At 48.7% G+C, this 16,479-nt stretch overlaps 1 protein-coding gene across 1 annotated transcript in view; it reads right to left on the bottom strand.

The window, feature by feature from the left end:
* Window positions 1-205: 205 nt before the first annotated feature.
* The window catches only part of RHBG (Rh family B glycoprotein), a 19,540-nt gene continuing 3,266 nt past the window's right edge, over window positions 206-16,479 (bottom strand). The window contains 5 exon segments of the mRNA XM_044449041.1: window positions 206-574; window positions 666-746; window positions 748-839; window positions 1,880-2,027; window positions 3,328-3,521. Coding sequence (XP_044304976.1) covers window positions 206-574; window positions 666-746; window positions 748-839; window positions 1,880-2,027; window positions 3,328-3,521 — 884 coding nt within the window.

Here is a 16,479-nt window from a genome sequence, read left to right as displayed (position 1 = left end):
CTGAAGGAGCTTGGTCACTCCAGTATCACCTTTCTGACTGGGAGAGCCAAGGGGAACAGAACCATAGGTGAGATCAGCACAGGGCCACAAGGATGAGGGGGCACCTCTTACCTGAGAGCACAGCTAATTGCACAGCCTGCAGATGCCGGCAAGAGCCATTTCGGAACAAACACGGTTTCTTTCTGCCAGCTCTGCAACTGCAAGGTTAGTCCTTCTTGTGACCCTTCAGGTGCTGCTGAGTTACAGGCTCCTGTTGCAGCTGCAGCTGCAGCGCAGCGTTCAGCAGCATGCGCAGAGTCACAGGACAGCAGAAGCGGAAGGCCATGGGGTCCACCCTCCCTGCAGTATGGGCCTTGTGCATAGAGGAGGGGCACATGTCTGGGTCCTCACTGGGGAAGCCGGATGGGGGTGCCACAGGAACATGCCCATTGGCACCCATGGAGTTGGCGGCGCTGCTGACCTGGCTCCTCAGACCCACTGACCCAGAACTGCCCACCCAGCTGGCAGCTCCACAGGCCAGAGCCAGGAAGGGGGCTGCTTGGTGTGAGCATTGTCCCCCAGCCGGCTGGTCAGTCTGCAGAGCGCAAACCTGCAAAACACCGCCTTGGGCTGCAGACCCCGCAGGGACCCAGAGGGGAAGCCCCCTGGTGCGCCACACATCTCACCATGCTCAGCTTACCCTCCCCGTGCAGCAGGGTGGGCGCAGCACAGGTTGCGAGGGCGCTGGCCCCCAGGGAGAAGCTCCGAGTGGGTGTTCATGGCAGCCCGCTGTTGGCTGTCTGCATGTGCCGCCACAGCAGAGTTGAAGCTTGGCCAGAAGATCCACAGGAAGAGAGTCCCTGCACAGAGGAAGGGGAAGGGAGGGAAGGCTGCATGTCCAGCTGCCCGGTGGGCAAAGCCAGAGCAGCAGAGCAAACCCACCTCACTCCCCCCACCCCAGTTGGCTAACTGGGAAAGTGACTGGGCTCCTTTGGCTTCCTTCCAGTCCTGAAGGACGCCCAGGGTTACTCACACAAGTGCATAAGCAATGGCTCCTGGGGGGTCAGGCTCCCTTGCCTCGCGCCCCGCTCCCTCTGCACATCAGAGGTGTACACCCCCTTTCTAGAGAGTCGGGGCAGGTCCACATCCAAACACACGACTCTGTTGCTGCCCTGGCTGATTTGGCCCCGAAGCGAGGCGTCTGCCTTTGACCGCACCACCACACTCACTGCTGCCCCCATCGGGCCCACATTTCTGCACTGTAAACCCCTTCAGGTTGGGAATCATTGGATTTATTTCTGGCAGAAGTTATTGATCCATATAGAATGCTATGTGTCAGAAGCTAAGTCTCTTCAACCATTTCAAACTTCCAGAACAACAGGCAGCCTCTTTGCAAAATAGCTCTTCATTGCCAATTCACAGCAACTGAAAGACTTGTCTCTGCACATGAACAGGGTGATTAGTTGAACTCAAACTAGAAACCCTTTCTGAAGATGCTCCTTTTCAGTAACACAGGGCTGCATCCCTCTCAGTGGGGCCTCCGAAACCTGCGCAGGCCCTCCAACTGGATAACTCTTCTGTGCAGACACCGCGTCATGCAGTCAGGGATCAGACAGGGCATAGGCTCATTTTCCTCCTCTCTTTTGCGCCTTCCCTTATCTTCCAAACCCTGCCTGTTCCCATGATCTGCTTGGGAATCTGGGGGCAGCAGCCTCACCCTCCTCTGCCCCCTTCATTCCCACACCCCACATCTCTCAGTCTTCACGGTCCTCATCAGAAGAGTCAGCGCAACCCTGACCTTGGAATAACTGCCCAGTTACGCCATGAGCATAACCCAAAGTATCAGCAGAATTTGCCACCGCTCTCTGCACCCACGACACTAATGTTTGGGGCCTCTTACCAATCCTAGCAAAAGTATCTGACAGGTAGGTGGAAACTTCCAGTTGTTGGCTCCTGTCCAGGTGGGATCGGTAAAGAATCCAGGAGACTGCCAGTCCAAAGTAGGCCCCAGAGGTGTGAATGGGCATGGACCCTCCTGCGTCTTTTGCCTGAGGCAAGGTGTAGGAGATCATGGAAAAAGAGGAAAGTGTATAGAGCTTGATAGCTGGTTTTATGGCTGGCACATTCTAAGATCCTGTTGTGATTATATTCTCCAATACTTACCTGGCAGGGTATACACCTGGATCACAAATGATTATATTCTCCGGTCAAGCAGTGTTAAAAACTGAGAACTTGATTAATCAGCATGCAAGTGGGCATATTTCAAAGCTGACTGCAGGTGAGTTCAGCCTTCTTCGATGGATGTGTCGGACTAGGATCCCTTAGATTCGAACTGGCTGTGATAGTGTGTCAAAATGGGGGGATTCAAATATCTCCCCCTTTCTTTTTCCCAGGAACACCTTCAGACCAAACCTGTTAAGTCCTTCCTGACAGTCAGGACCCCGAGGCCTTGGAATGGGCTTCCATGAGAGGTCGTTGAGGCCCCACCAGTGCGGGTGTTCAAGGATAGGCTGGACGTGCACATGATGGGCATGTCATGAGCAGAGCTGGCTGGAGCTGGGGGTCAGTCTAGGTGGCCCAGGAGACCCCTTCTGACTCACTCTGTTTCTATGCTTTTAAGATCATATGACCTGATAGCAGCTCCCTCCTTCCCCCTCTGGAACTTTATCATCAAGCCTGTATTTTTTTACTTCCTGCTTCCCAGACTGGCTCTTTCTGTCATTTGAAGAAGTCTGGACTTCTCAAAGCTGGCATACTTTCATGACCGTTTGATTGGCCTAAAAAAAACTTGGGATTGTTTTCCTGGCCAGCAAGGCTACTTTTTCTTATACTGCATAAAACAAGTGGAAGTCCACATGGAAAGGCTTCCCTGCAGATTGCGGGCACAGGGAGGGTCAGAGAGAGCACCTGGTTCTGTCCCCAGCTTGCCACACAGCCTGCTGGGCTGCACCTTCTCATTCATTTACTATTCATTCATTCAATTTATACCCCACCCTTTTTTTCTTACAAGAACACAAAGCGGCTATCATAGTACTCCTGCTCTCAATCTTATCCCAGCAACAACCCTGCAAGGTAGGCTGGGCTGAGAGGCTGTGACTGGCCCAAAGTCCCTCAGTGGGCTCCACGGCTGAGCCAGGACCTGAACATAGATCCCCTGAGTCCCACCCCCGAGCCCTTAATCACAGCACCGCGGTGGCCCTCATCATCTTTTCATTCATACAGCAGAATCGTGTGGATAAAATATGCCTTCATGCAACTCACAGCGTGCCCCTCCCCCACCGGCCCCTTGGGGAACACAGGTGGGGTGTCCCTGGAGCCGGTGAGGCAACTTCCTGGCCAATGACTCACCCCCAGGATGTCAAGCAGGATGTATTCATTAATGCCTAAGACCGTGTCCTCCAGCCAGGTCAGCAGCAGCTAAGCAGGGCTCATCTTGCCCAAGAGCACCCCAAAGGAGACGAGGACTGCCCCAGTGCAGAAGTCAGCGTTGATCATGCTGGCAGAAGACATTGGAAGCAAGAGGTGACCGGCTGGCCGCAGGCCTACGCAGTCAAGAAGGCTTATTAATCAGGTGCCCTGCTTTGAAAAGGCAGGTGCAGTGCTCAGAGCAGACTTCTGCCAGTGGAGAGCCCTCCAGAGTGTTCAGCATCCCAGGTCTGAGGAAAGCTCTGGCTGCAGGTAAGCACAGCACCTGCCCCAACACCTCCTTCAGCCCGATGTAGTTCCTGCCCTGCTAACCAGAGATGCTAACAGCGCCCCTCCTTCCCTCTCCCCATCGGATTTAACGCCAAGTTGGTGCACAACAAATCATCCCTCATCCACGACTTGATTGTGGATGAGGGGGCCGACCTGGCTTGCATAAAAGAGACCTGGGTGGGAGAGGGTGGGGATGTCTCCCTCTCTCAAATGTGCCTGTCGGGGTATCAGGTTCAGCACTGTCCATGCCTGGAGGGGAGGGGAGGGGGGTTGCTTTGGTTTACTGAGCTTCCATCTCCCTCACGGGGCTTCCAGTCCCCTCAAGGCCGGGTCTAGAGTGCCTCTACTTGGTGTTGGGTGACCGAGACAGATTGGGGATTCTGTTAGGGTACCATGCCCAACAGACTCCCTGCCTGAGCTGACAGAGATCGTCTCGGACCTGGTGTTGAAGACCCCTAGGATGCTGGTCTTGGGGGACTTCAATCTCCATGCCAAGACTGTTCTGTCCGGGGTGGCTCAGGACTTCATGGCCTCCATGGTGGCCATGGGTCTGTCTCAACATGTCATAGGCCCGACCCATGAACGTGGACACACTCTGGACCTGGTTTTCTTGATGAGGCAGGAAGAGGGTGATCTGAGGGTGAGGAATTTGTGTCTGACACCCCTGTCATGGTCAGAGCACTTGCTCGTGAGGTTTGAGCTCGAGAGCGGCCTTTCCCTCTGTAAGGATGCGGATCTGATTGTGTTGGTCCACCCCCAGAGCCAGATGGATCCAGATGGATTCCTGAAGGCCCTGGGGGAATTTCCTGTTGATAAGGCTGGTGCTCCTGTCGATGCTCCAGTCGAACTATGGAATGGGGAAATGACCAAGGTTATTGACACGATCGCTCCTAAGTGTCCTCTCCCACCGGGCAGAGCCCACTCTTCCCCTGGGTACACATCTGAATTACAGGCAATGAAGCGGGTTGGAAGACGGCTAGCGTAGGTGGAGGAAATCATGGGATGAATCTGACCGAACACACTTAAGAGCCCATTATTGGGCCATTGCTGCGGTGGTGAGGGTGGTGAAAAAGACATTCTTCTCTGCTTCCATTGCCTCCTCACAATGTCGTCCAGTGGAGCTTTTTCGGGTGGTACAAGGGCTGGTTCATCCTGGCCCCAAGAAAGACCCTGTACCGTCCTTGACGGCCCGCTGTGATAACTTTGCCAAGCATTTCAGGGAGAAAATCGTTCAGATTCGTCACGAGCTGGACTCCACTAATGAATCAGAGCCTTCAGGGGAGGAACCAATGTTGCCGTCTGGTCTTAACTTATTGGATGAGTTTCAGTTATTGCAGCCTGATGATGTGGAAAAGCTGCATGGACAAGAACGTCCCACCACGTGCCTTTTGGACCATTGCCCATCTTGGTTACTTAACAATGTCAAGCACAGCATAAGGACCTGGATCCTGGAGGTTGTCAATGCCTCTCTGAGGGATGGCTGGGTACCTGCCCCTTTAAAGGAGGCGGTGGTCCGACCAGTCCTAAAGAAGGCATCCCTGGATCCAGAGATGGCCAGTAACTATAGACCAGTGGCCAACATCGCGTTCTTGGGCAAGGTGTTGGAGCGGGTGGTGGCGGGACAACTCCAAGCACTCTTGGATGAAACTGATTATCTGGACCCAGTTCAGTCTGGCTTCAGACCCGGGTATCTGAATCTGCCTTGGTCGCCCTGTATGATGACCTGTGCAGCCAAGGAGGGGCATTCCAGCCTTTGGGGAGGAGGAAAGTGCCAGGATGTCCAGAAGATACTCAGAAGCGAGTCACCACGCTATGCCCAGACCATGAGAAACAAGCCGGGTGGGCTTGGACTCTTAACACACAAAGGCAAACACACATTGATAGGTATTACAGAAACTTGGTGGGATGACTCCCATGCTGGAGTCAAGGCAACTGGCCATGATGTGTCCAAAAAGAGCAGAAGAAATAGGAAAGGGGGTGGAGTTGCATTATAAGTTTAAAATACTTATTCCTGTATAGAAATACAGGAAGATGAGCCTGGTAGCCCCATTGAGAGCAGCTAGATCGAAATAAATGCATTTAGGAATGAAAGGGAGTTGAGACTACTTCTGACTGCCCAGTAAGGGAGAAGATGAGGATGAAACTTTTGTTAAGCAAATAGCCAGCAATTTAAGGAAAGGGGACTTCAATTATCCCGATTTCTGTTGGGAGACAAATTCCACCAAAAGTGGCCCCTCCAAAAAATTCTGGTTATGCATGACAGAGAACTTTCTTCTACAGAAAAAGGAGGAAGGAACTAGCAGGTTGGTTATCTTTGACTTAATGCTGACTAATAGGGATGATAGAAACAAAGAAACAGAGCGAGTCAGAAGGGGCCTCCTGGGCCATCTAGTCTGAGCCCCAGTTCCAGCCGGCTCCGCTCATGACATGCCCACCAGGTGCATATCCAGCCTATCTTTGAACACCCTCACCGATGGGGCCTCAACCACCTCCCATGGAAGCCCATTCCACACCCTCGGGGTTCCAACTTCCAGGAAGTGCTTCCTGGCATCCAAATGGAACCTTGGTTCCCTGAGCTTTGCTCCGTTGGAGCATGTCCTGCCTTCCCCTTCCGGGGAGAACAAGTCTCTACCCACCTCCGAGTGACATCCCCTCACATCCTTGTATGCTGCCAACATATCCCCTCTCAGTCTCCTCTTCTCCAGGCTGAAGAGACTCAGTTCCCTCAGTCTCGCCTCATACGGCATCCCCTGCAAACCGGCCACCAACCTTGTGGCCCTACGCTGCACTGACTCCAACCTGGCTATATCCTTCCTGTAATGAGGGGCCCAAAACTGAGCACAATACTCCAATTGCGGGCTTACCAGACTTGTATAGAATGGTAGTAATACCTCTCTCAATTCAGAAGCCACGCTTCTGGCTATGCAACCAAGGGTGGCTTTTGCAGTCTTGACCACTGGATCACACTGCTGACTTATGTTTATCCTGCAGTCGACCGGCACCCCAAGGTCCCTTTCACAAGTGCTGCTCTCCAGGTACTTGTCCCCTATCCTGTGCTTATGACACCCATTCCTATGCCCCAACTGCACTTATCCACACTGAACGCCATCCTGTTGTCTCCTGCCCACTTCCATAGTCTGCGCAGATTTTCATGCTGAAAGAAGTCCTTTTTATTGCTCTTGATATTCTTGGCAAGTCTCAGCTCGTAATCAGCCTTAGCCTTGCGAAGAATCCTTCTGCAATGGGCCTCCTCCTCCCGGTATACCCTTTTGTCTATTTGCCCCAGTACCCATTTCCTACGGAGGTTCCTCTTTCATCTAATCCCTCTAACCACCATCTCTTGCATCCATGGCGGCCTCTCCTCTGCCTCCCCACCTTACTGACTAGAGGTATCGTCAAGGCTTGCGCCTCCAAAACCTCCCTTTTGAGTGCTGTCCACCCTTCCTTTACTCACTTACCTTCCAGTAACCAGTAAGTCATGATACTCTGATGCTCAGGAAGATGCAAAAGGTCACACATCCCTTTTCTGGGGAAAAGGACATGTACATATGCTGGCGTATACATCCTTGTCAGAAACAACCCAATGCCCTGTGAAAATCCTGTTTTAAAGGGGTCTTGGAGTTTTGACAGCTGCACAAGGAGTGGAGTGCACCTTGACAGGGAGCTAACAAAGCTCTGCCCCCTTGCAATTGGCGCTTTGGAGGGGGTTCTTGAGGATCCCCAGAGGTATGTCAAATCGAGTTGCTCTCCTTAAATGTTAAAGGGCTGAATGGACCTTCTAAGAGAGGAAGGGTCTTCGCTCAACTTCAAAAACGAAAATTAGATATAATTTGTTTACAAGAAACAATATCAAGAAACGTTAAATTTCTGGAATGTTCAAAGCTTGGAAAATTGCTTGTATCTTCTGCTTTTCAAAAGAAAAGAGGTTTAGCACTATATATTAAAGAAAAACTGGACCCGAAATATATTCTTGCTGATGAGGATGGTAGGATCCTGATGGTTGAAACTACAATGAAATTCAAAAAGGTGCTCTTAGTGGCAATATGCGCGCCAAATGACCACCAGGAAACTTTTTACCAAAAGTTACATACTTTATTTTTACAAGTGGACTACCAGACTGTGTGTGTGATGGTCACTTCAATGCAATTGTGGGTAAGGGAATGGACCATAAGGAGTGAGATTAAGGGGAAAAAGGGTAGGAGGATACTTCCAAAGCCTTGATCCAACATGATTGAAGAACTCAGACTGATAGATGTTTGGAGGCATAAAAATCCAACCTCTGCCAAATATCCCTTTTATTCAAACAGACATAGGTCATGATTCAGAATAGATAAAAAAATTGTAGAAGAGATAAATAAAGAAATGCAAGTATTCTTTCAAATAAACAAAGCGGAAGAAACTTCTTTGCAAAATGTCTGGGATACAGCTAAAGCCTATGTCAGGGGATTGATAATAACATATTCAGCAAAAATGAATAAAAAGAAAAAGCAAGAGGAACTGATGAAGTGGGAGCAAGAACTACAGGAAGATCCATCCAAAAAAAATCTTAAGGTCCATATGAATATTTTAAAACATAAATTGAATCTCTTGGACACAAATGAACTTACTAAGCAAATGAAACTGGCCAAACAGAATTTTTTTGAAAATGCTAATAATCCAGGGAGTTGGTTAGCCTATAAAGTAAAGAAAGAAAGAGAGAAGAGACTGATTTCAAAATTGAAAGACAGAGAAGGACGCCTACATGTACAAAGTATACAAATTAAGAAAATAGTGGAAGTCTTTTTCACAAAGTTATACCAGTAGGATGAGATTTCAACTGAGAAAGTAAAAGAATACATCTGAAATGCAGATTTACCAAAGCTACTGGAGAAATATCAAAAATTATTGAACCAAGAAGTAACAACTATGGAAGTAATCGAGGCAATTATGCGGCAAAAGAACAATGAAACTCCTAGCCCAGATGGGCTGCCAGCGGAGTTTTATAAATCCTTTGAGGGAGTTTTTCTTAAAGATATAGGTAATGCAGCACTGTTAAATGCTAAAATACCAACTACTTGGACAGAGGCAAATATTACACTAATACCGAAAGAAGATACAGATTTAACACAAATTCAAAACTACAGACCTGTATCATTATTAAATGTGGGTTACAAAATTTTTGCCTCTATGATGGCAGAAAGGTTAAAGAAGTTTTTAATAGACTTTATTCACCCAGACCAAAATGGCTTTTTGCCCAAAAGACAAATGAAGAATAATCTGAGAACTATCTTGGATATCTTAGAATATTATGAGATACATATAGAAAAACCAATGGCTTTATTGTTTATGGATGCCCTGAAAGCTTTTGATAATGTTTATTGGCAATTACGAAGCAACTGATGGCTCAAATGGAGTTTGGTGAAAAGTTTATGAATGCGATATCAAGCATTTATCAAAGACAGTTGGCCAGGATTTTAATTAATGGAGAACTTACAAGGACTATAGAGATACAAAAGGATACAAGACAAGGATGCCCGTTGTCACCCCTGTTGTTTATTCTGATTTTAGAAGTGTTGAATAGAAATATCAGGGACATTAAAGGTACTAGAATTAGGGATGTAAGTTATAAATTGCAAGCATTTGCAGATGATTTGGTTTTTATAATGGAGGAACCCTTTGTAACATTGCCTAAACTCTTACAATGGATTAAAGAATATGGTGAGGTTACGGGGATGAAAATAAATAAAGAAAAAATGAAACTGTTAGTTAAAAATCTTACACAAGACCAGAAAAAAAGACTCCAGGAACAAGTAGACTTGCAGATTGTTAAAAAGGTTAAGTATTTGGGAATCTATCTTACAACCAAATGTACTACTTTGAAAGAAGATAATTATTATAAACTATTGAAGGATATTAAGGGCGATCTGGAAAAATGAGCCAATTTACAGTTATCGTTGATGGGGAGAATAGTACTTGTTAAAATGAATATACTACCTAAGCTTTTGTTTTTATTCAAAATGATTCCCGTAAAAATTGATAAAAAATTTTTTTGACGATCTAAACTTTCAAATTTCGAGATTTATTTGGAGAAAGAAGAAACCAAGGATTAAATTAAAAATACTTAAGGAAAACAAAAGGAAACGTGGTTTTGGTTTTCCTGATTGGATGTTGCATTATCAAGTGTCTGTTTTAACTTGGCTAAAAGAATGGATAACTTTGCGAAATAAGAGAATTTTGTATCTTGAAGGTCATGATTTGCAAATGGGTTGGCATGCTTATATGTGGTATGAGAAGACTAAGTCACATGGGTCTTTTTTAAGTCACTTTATTAGAAGATCATTAATGTCGGTGTGGGAAAAGTTAAAGCTAAAATCGTATAATAAACTACAAAGATGGTTTTCACCTATGGAAGCTTTTGTGTATCCAAATGCATTGAACTTTGAAGGGATCATAAGATAAGAGAATATTTTAGATAAGGATGGAGGCCTGAAACTAGATCAAGAAACACAAGAATAGGGATTTACTATCTCTTGGTGGTATAAGGTGCAGATGCAATCGAGATATGCTAAAGATTGTAAAGCATGGGGGTTTTATAAGGACTTAACAGCTTTTGACCAAGCGATGCTTAAATCAGATGAGAAAAGCTCTGTTGCCATTAATACCCCGCAAAATATTTCCTCTCACTTTGAATGCTCTTGCTCTGTCACTCTGGCCACCTCCTGAAGCAGCCCTGGAAGCCTCCTTCGCGGCGCGGCTGCTGCAATGGCCCAAACCAATTCAAGATGAGACAAATAGATGCAAGACCAACAGGATCAAAAACAGGCAGAAACAAAATCAAGATGACACGAATCAATTAATGACAAGATGAGTCCATTCAGGACGAATTGATTCAAGATGAGCGAAACAATTCAAGACAAGACAAATCAATTCAGGACAAATCAATTCAAGACAAGACAAATCAAAACAGGATGAGACAAATTAGTGAACGATGGAGCAAGAGTGTTCGAACCAAGGCAGAGTATTTTGAGGGGGATTAATGAATGGCAACATATCTTTTACTGTATTTTTTTATCCTACATAATCCTACATTTACTTCCTACATAACCTCAAACTTAATTTGTTTCAGGAGGCCATATTTGCCATTTAAGTTTACTGAAGCGGGTATGGCTTTGGGTCTGGAAACAGATTAGTTCACTTTCCATTATTTCTTATTGGGAAAATTGATTTGGACTTCGACTGATTCAGAGTTCAAACGGCTTCCGCAAACAAAGTTCCAAGAACGGGGCACCACTGCATTGGATACAAAGCAGACCTGTTAAGAATTCCTGACATGGATGCACTTATTAAGTCATGCAATATCCTTGGTTGTCTTCAAAACCTCTGTGCACAGGGCTGCCATAACTTGGTGCTAGAAGGATGGCAAAGTTGGCACCAGGCAGGCTCCTGAGCGGAAATCTTTCCACAGCTGGGGGCTGCCAGTGAGAAGGCCTTTCCTCACAGGCGGCAGGTTGAGCCTAGTGCCCAGGAGTGTAACAGCTGGGAGAGGTGCTCTGCCAAGGATTGATTGCAGTCCCAAGCCATGTAAGATTTCACAGGTTAAAACCAGTACTTTGAATCAAGCTTGGAAGCGTATCGGCAACCAAGCGGTCTTACATATTTTGACCGAGTGATCTCAGTTATTATCCTGGCTGCCGTGTTTCACACAAGGTGCAACTTCTGAACAATCTCTAGGTAGGGTTGGGATTAAACTCACATGAATCCATCCCTCCAGCATTTGCAGACTTGGCCTGGTCTTGCAAAGTGAGCTGAGAGGAAGTCCATGAATGCTTGCAGAAGGAAAGTCACCAAAGGCGGGAGAGGGACACTGCTTGTGCAGCCATTGCATGGGGCTCCATCACAGTCCTGCATGAACAGCCTTCTCACATCTCAGGTGCAGCAGCCCTGCTGTACGTGTCATAGAAGAGGGCCCTGATCCTGGTGAGCCCACAGGCATCGCAAGCCGCAGCACAAGCAAGGGTGGCTGCAGGTGACTCGGGGGAGGCTCACTGCTGCTTCTTGTGCAGGGCATGGGGCTTGGTCCCTGCCGTGCAGCCCACGAATGCTGGGTGAGCTTGCCAGGGGCTCAGACGCAGGGCAGCAGCGAAGCAGCCCCAGGCCCAGGGAGCCCAGCCCAGGGGACCCCCTGACTTCCCAGCCCCAGTATGTCTTCAAGAACTGCTCAAAATATTTTTTTTTAATTATTAAAAGCTTTACTAGCTCATTCACCACTAGCATCTCGGGACGTCTTACAATGAAAAAAATTAACATGCGAAACAAAGCAGCCCAGCATCCAACGACTTAAGACAATAAAACCCCAGTTAAAATCATCTAAAAATTAAAATGATGGGAAAATAAACAGGTTTTCGTCTGACACCCAAAGGAATATAGTGACAGCACCAGGCAAACCTCTCTGGGGAGTATATTCTGTAGTTGGGGCTCCACCACAGAGAAGGCCCGTCTGGGTAACCACCCTCCTAATCTCCTTCAAGGCGGAGGCCCTGCTCCTACAGCAGGACCTCTGCCTCAGATCTCAAGGGGTGGGAGGGCATATGGGGAAGAAGGTGTTCCTTCTGGTATCCTGGACCAAAGCCATTTAGGGCTTTGTAGGTCTTTACCAGCACCTTATATTGGGCCTGGACTTCACTTGACAGCCAGTGTAACCAATAGAAGACTGGCTCCGTTAACATCCTGACAACTCTATTCCGAAACAACTGAAGTATCTGGGCCATCTTCAAGGGCAGCCTCATGTGGAGCACTTGCAGTAATCCAATCGGGAAGTTACCAGGGCATGGGTCACCTTTGCCAGGCAGTGCTCATCCAGCTCGTGGAACAGTTGAAGCTGAAGAAAAGCGCTCCTTGCTACTGGCATCGCCAGGGACTCCAGGGACAGCTCTGGGTCGAGGAGTACTTCCAAACTGTGCACGCTGTCCTTTAGGGGGAGGGCAACCCCGTCCAGAACAGGGCAGATGTCACTCATGTGGAAGGCTGAATCGCCCACCAACGGGGCCTCTGTCTTATTAAGCCTCAATTTATTGGCCCTCATCCAGCTCATTACCCCAGCCAGGCACCAGTTCAGCACAGCAACTGCCTCACCTGGACTTGATGTGAAAGAACTGTAGAGCTGGGTGCCATCAGGGTACTGATGACTCTGCAGCCCAAACGCCCAGATGACCTCCTCCAGCGGTTTCATGTAGATGTTGAATAGCATGGGGGATAAAATGGAACCCTGTGGAACTCCATGGCAAAGCTGCCATGGCGCAGAGCCACAATCCCCCAGCACCACCTTCTGGAATTGGCCAGCTTAATATGAGTTGAACCACCACAAAGCAGTGCCTCCAACCCCCAACTTGGCCAGGCTATCTAGAAGGATCTCCTGGTCAATGGTATCGAAAGCACTGAGAAGTCCAGGAGAACTCCCCCGGTCCCTCTCCCTGCACAGGTCATCATACAGGGTGACTAAGGCAGTTTCATTCCCATAGCCAGGCCTGAAACCAGACTGGAATGGGCCCAGATGGGCAGTTTCCTCCAAGAGAGCATGGAGTTGTCAGGCCTTCACCTGCTTAAGCACCTTGCCCAAGAACAGGATGTTAGCCACCGGTCTATAGTTGGTGGCCATCTCTGGGTCCAGGTTTGCCCTCTTCAGGATGGACCTGTTCATAACCTCTTTCAAGGGGGCAGGGACCCTCCCCTCCCTCAGAGAAGCATTAACAATCTCCTGGACCGCAGTACACACCCCAGCATTCCCTAAGCAGCACCCGTTGGGGCCAGTCATCCAAGCGGGAGCAGAACCTCCCAGCTCAGACAGCCACCCCAGAAGTGAACTATGTTGGAAGCCACAAAGAGCCACAGCCACAAAGTATTAGCAGGGTCCCACTCCCACTGTCTCTACCTGGTGTAAAGCACAATACAGGACAACACAAGCTGTTTCCATGTGAGCACTAGACTGAACCACAGCTTAACTGGTCCGAGACAACCAGTCTTATCCAAGAGTGCCTGGAGTTGGTTGCCAACCACCCTCTCAAGGATCTTGCCCAAGAAGAAACATTTCTGAGAGCCCCAAAGTGTTGACATGTTCACCAACTCCTCCTTCAGGCAGCATAGCATCACTCTGTTTCACACGGAGGCACGGATCACCGCCTTGGCCTGGCCACTTGTTCCCTCTCTGGAGGCTTTTATAAGCCAGGATGGGTTCAGTACAAAAGTGGTTGCACAAATGGATCCAAGCAGCTGCACAACTTCCTCCAGCTGCACCAACTGAAACTCCTCCAGAAAGACCGGATCGGGCTATACTCTGGATATCTCACCTGATTCAACTACTGTATCACTGGAGTCCCTGAGAACACAATGCAGTTTGTCTTAGGAGGGGCTGCCTTTCCAAAGTGGGTCTAGGATGTACTTGCAGGCAGCAGGTAAGAGGCTCCAGATGATCCCAAAAAGCATTGCTGTGTGGCAGATAGAAAGCCGATCTGTTTTCTTGCTGCCCTCACTGCCCTTAAAGGCAGCAACTAGAGGCGCTCACCTGGATGACACCCCACGAGTCATCTTTTATTTAACAGGGTAAAAGCAGGGACAGACCAGGGTTCCTCTCTGAGGAGAGGATCCCTGTTGCTGCCAAAGGCTCTGCTGGAGGACACCCTGCGATTCTACGGAGGAGAAGGCTGCATCACGTACTGTATCAGTGGCAGGAACAACTGGCTTGGTTATTTTAAGTCCAAGGTGGCCAACTGGTCTGGGGGTTTTAGGGGGAGCCAAACAGGGTGAGTCCAGTGCTCTCCAATTCCCAGTTCCCTTCCCCACCTTTTTGCTTGTGTGTGTTGTATGTCATAGTGTTTTAAGACCCTCCACCCCATAGTGTTTACCCTGTCTTTTAATAAATTAGTTTCCCCCCAACACTTGGCTTGTTGTGTGCTGAATCCAGTGTCCGGTCCCAGGATTTGGGCGGCAAGAGGGGCAGGGCGGAAAGGTGAACCCTGCCAGCCACTGAGAGAAGGGGACTCTGGGGCAGCTGATTGTTACAGTTGATTCATCTGTAATTCATGGCCTTCTGGGTAGCACAGAGATGACAGTTTTCTCCAGAACATTTTCTGGGACTTGTGGTTCCTTTCCTCAGTCACGGGGCCTTCGTACGTGATGGAATCTCTGCTATCTACTGCAGCGGCAAACGGTTCCTTTCCAGCCTGGGCACAATTCTCTTGTGCCACTTGAACCATATGCCACGGGGTGCCCTCCTGTGAGGCACCTGCTCATAGAAGGTGCCTCACAGTTCTTTGTGTTCACCATCACATCTCAGCTTTGCCTCTTGGATAGTGGCTTCTCCCATGTCTTGACTTGCCTGGATAGTCATTTCAAGATAATTGTTGCCTTTTTTCTCCAGATCTCTTAGATGGGTGGTGATTTTTGCAAATCCTGGGATGAACATTGATTAGCACCCAGGCACATTCTCAAGCTTTGCTTGATATTGGTGGTTTGTGTTGAGATCCTGCTCGAGCCCCACATTTACTGGAACCCACTTGTCCCATTCCTGCTTGTGAGGCTTCAGTTGCAGGTTATATTCTCTGCACTTTAAGAGTGCCGGTCCAGTCCTTGACAGCGCCCTGGCTGCCTTTTCAGCAGCCCTAAACCTGGATGGCTGCCCAGGGTGCCAGGGTTCAGCGATGACAGAGACAGCCACTGAGATTCGCGCCCTGGAAGAAACTCAGAAACTCATCTGCTGTGCGCTGACAGGATCATGCCCTTCCTGGTTTACACGGAGAAGCTACGGGAAGCATCTGTCCCCAGGACAGAAGGGAGCAGTCCCCACAGAAATCAACAAAGAAAGGCGCATACTAAATGAGTTCGGCCTGGGAACCAGTGTGCCCACCCCAATCCTTCAAGTCCTGAAAAGGTGCCAGGAGAGAGAATAGCGTGAAATCTTTAGGGAAAGATTGAAAAATTCCAAAGCAAATTCCACTGTCTCCAGAGAACAGGCTGGAAGGCATCGCTGCTGAGAGGGGGGGTTTATGTCGCATGGCGGGCCAGCTCTGCATGCCTTTCCAGGGCACCTCAGTGCAGCCCAGCGTTATTTTACCCCTGCCTGCACGATGGACGCTGTGCTGCAGTTGACAGAATAGCCACTGTGTGGCCCACTGATTTTATCTCCACTTGCACTGTGGGAGGAGAGAGCAAGAACCCTGCATTGCGGTTCCCTCCCATCCACTCGTGGCCGTTTGGAGGGCTTTCAGCAGCCTTGCAGCTATTCGCACAGCAAAGTAGAAAGATAGAAACAGAGACAGTCAGAAGGGGTCTCTCGGGCCATCTAGTCTGACCCCCATCTACCATGTGCATGTCTAGCGTATCCTTGAACACCCTCACTGATGGGGCCTTCACCATTTCCCAAGGAAGCCCATTCCAAACCTGAGGGGTCCTAACTGTCAGGAAGGACTTCCTGGTCTCCAAATTGAACCTTGGTTCCTTGAGTTTGGTTCCGTTGGCACACATCCTTTCCTCCTCTGCAGGGGAGAACAGGTCTCTACCCACCTCTCTGTGACACCCCCTCACATACCTATATGTCACCAATGGATCCCCTGAGACTCCAGGCTGAAAAAACCCAGTGCCTTCAGTCTTACCCCATACAGCTATCAGCAGCTGAGCATTTCACTGCATAGAAATGCCTAGAAATGCCTCTGCATCCTGTGCAAGTACTAATATTATTTAACCCTAACCCTAAAGCTCTCTGAAAAGACTCTCCCTGGAACCCACTTGTAGCTCAGGGCAAGGGCGGGTCATGTTTCACGTGATGCTGCATTT

Source organism: Varanus komodoensis, unplaced genomic scaffold (genome assembly GCF_004798865.1).
Source record: "Varanus komodoensis strain SLA01 unplaced genomic scaffold, ASM479886v1 scaffold57, whole genome shotgun sequence".
NCBI lineage: Eukaryota > Metazoa > Chordata > Lepidosauria > Squamata > Varanidae > Varanus > Varanus komodoensis.
This window is presented reverse-complemented; position numbering and strand designations above follow the sequence as displayed.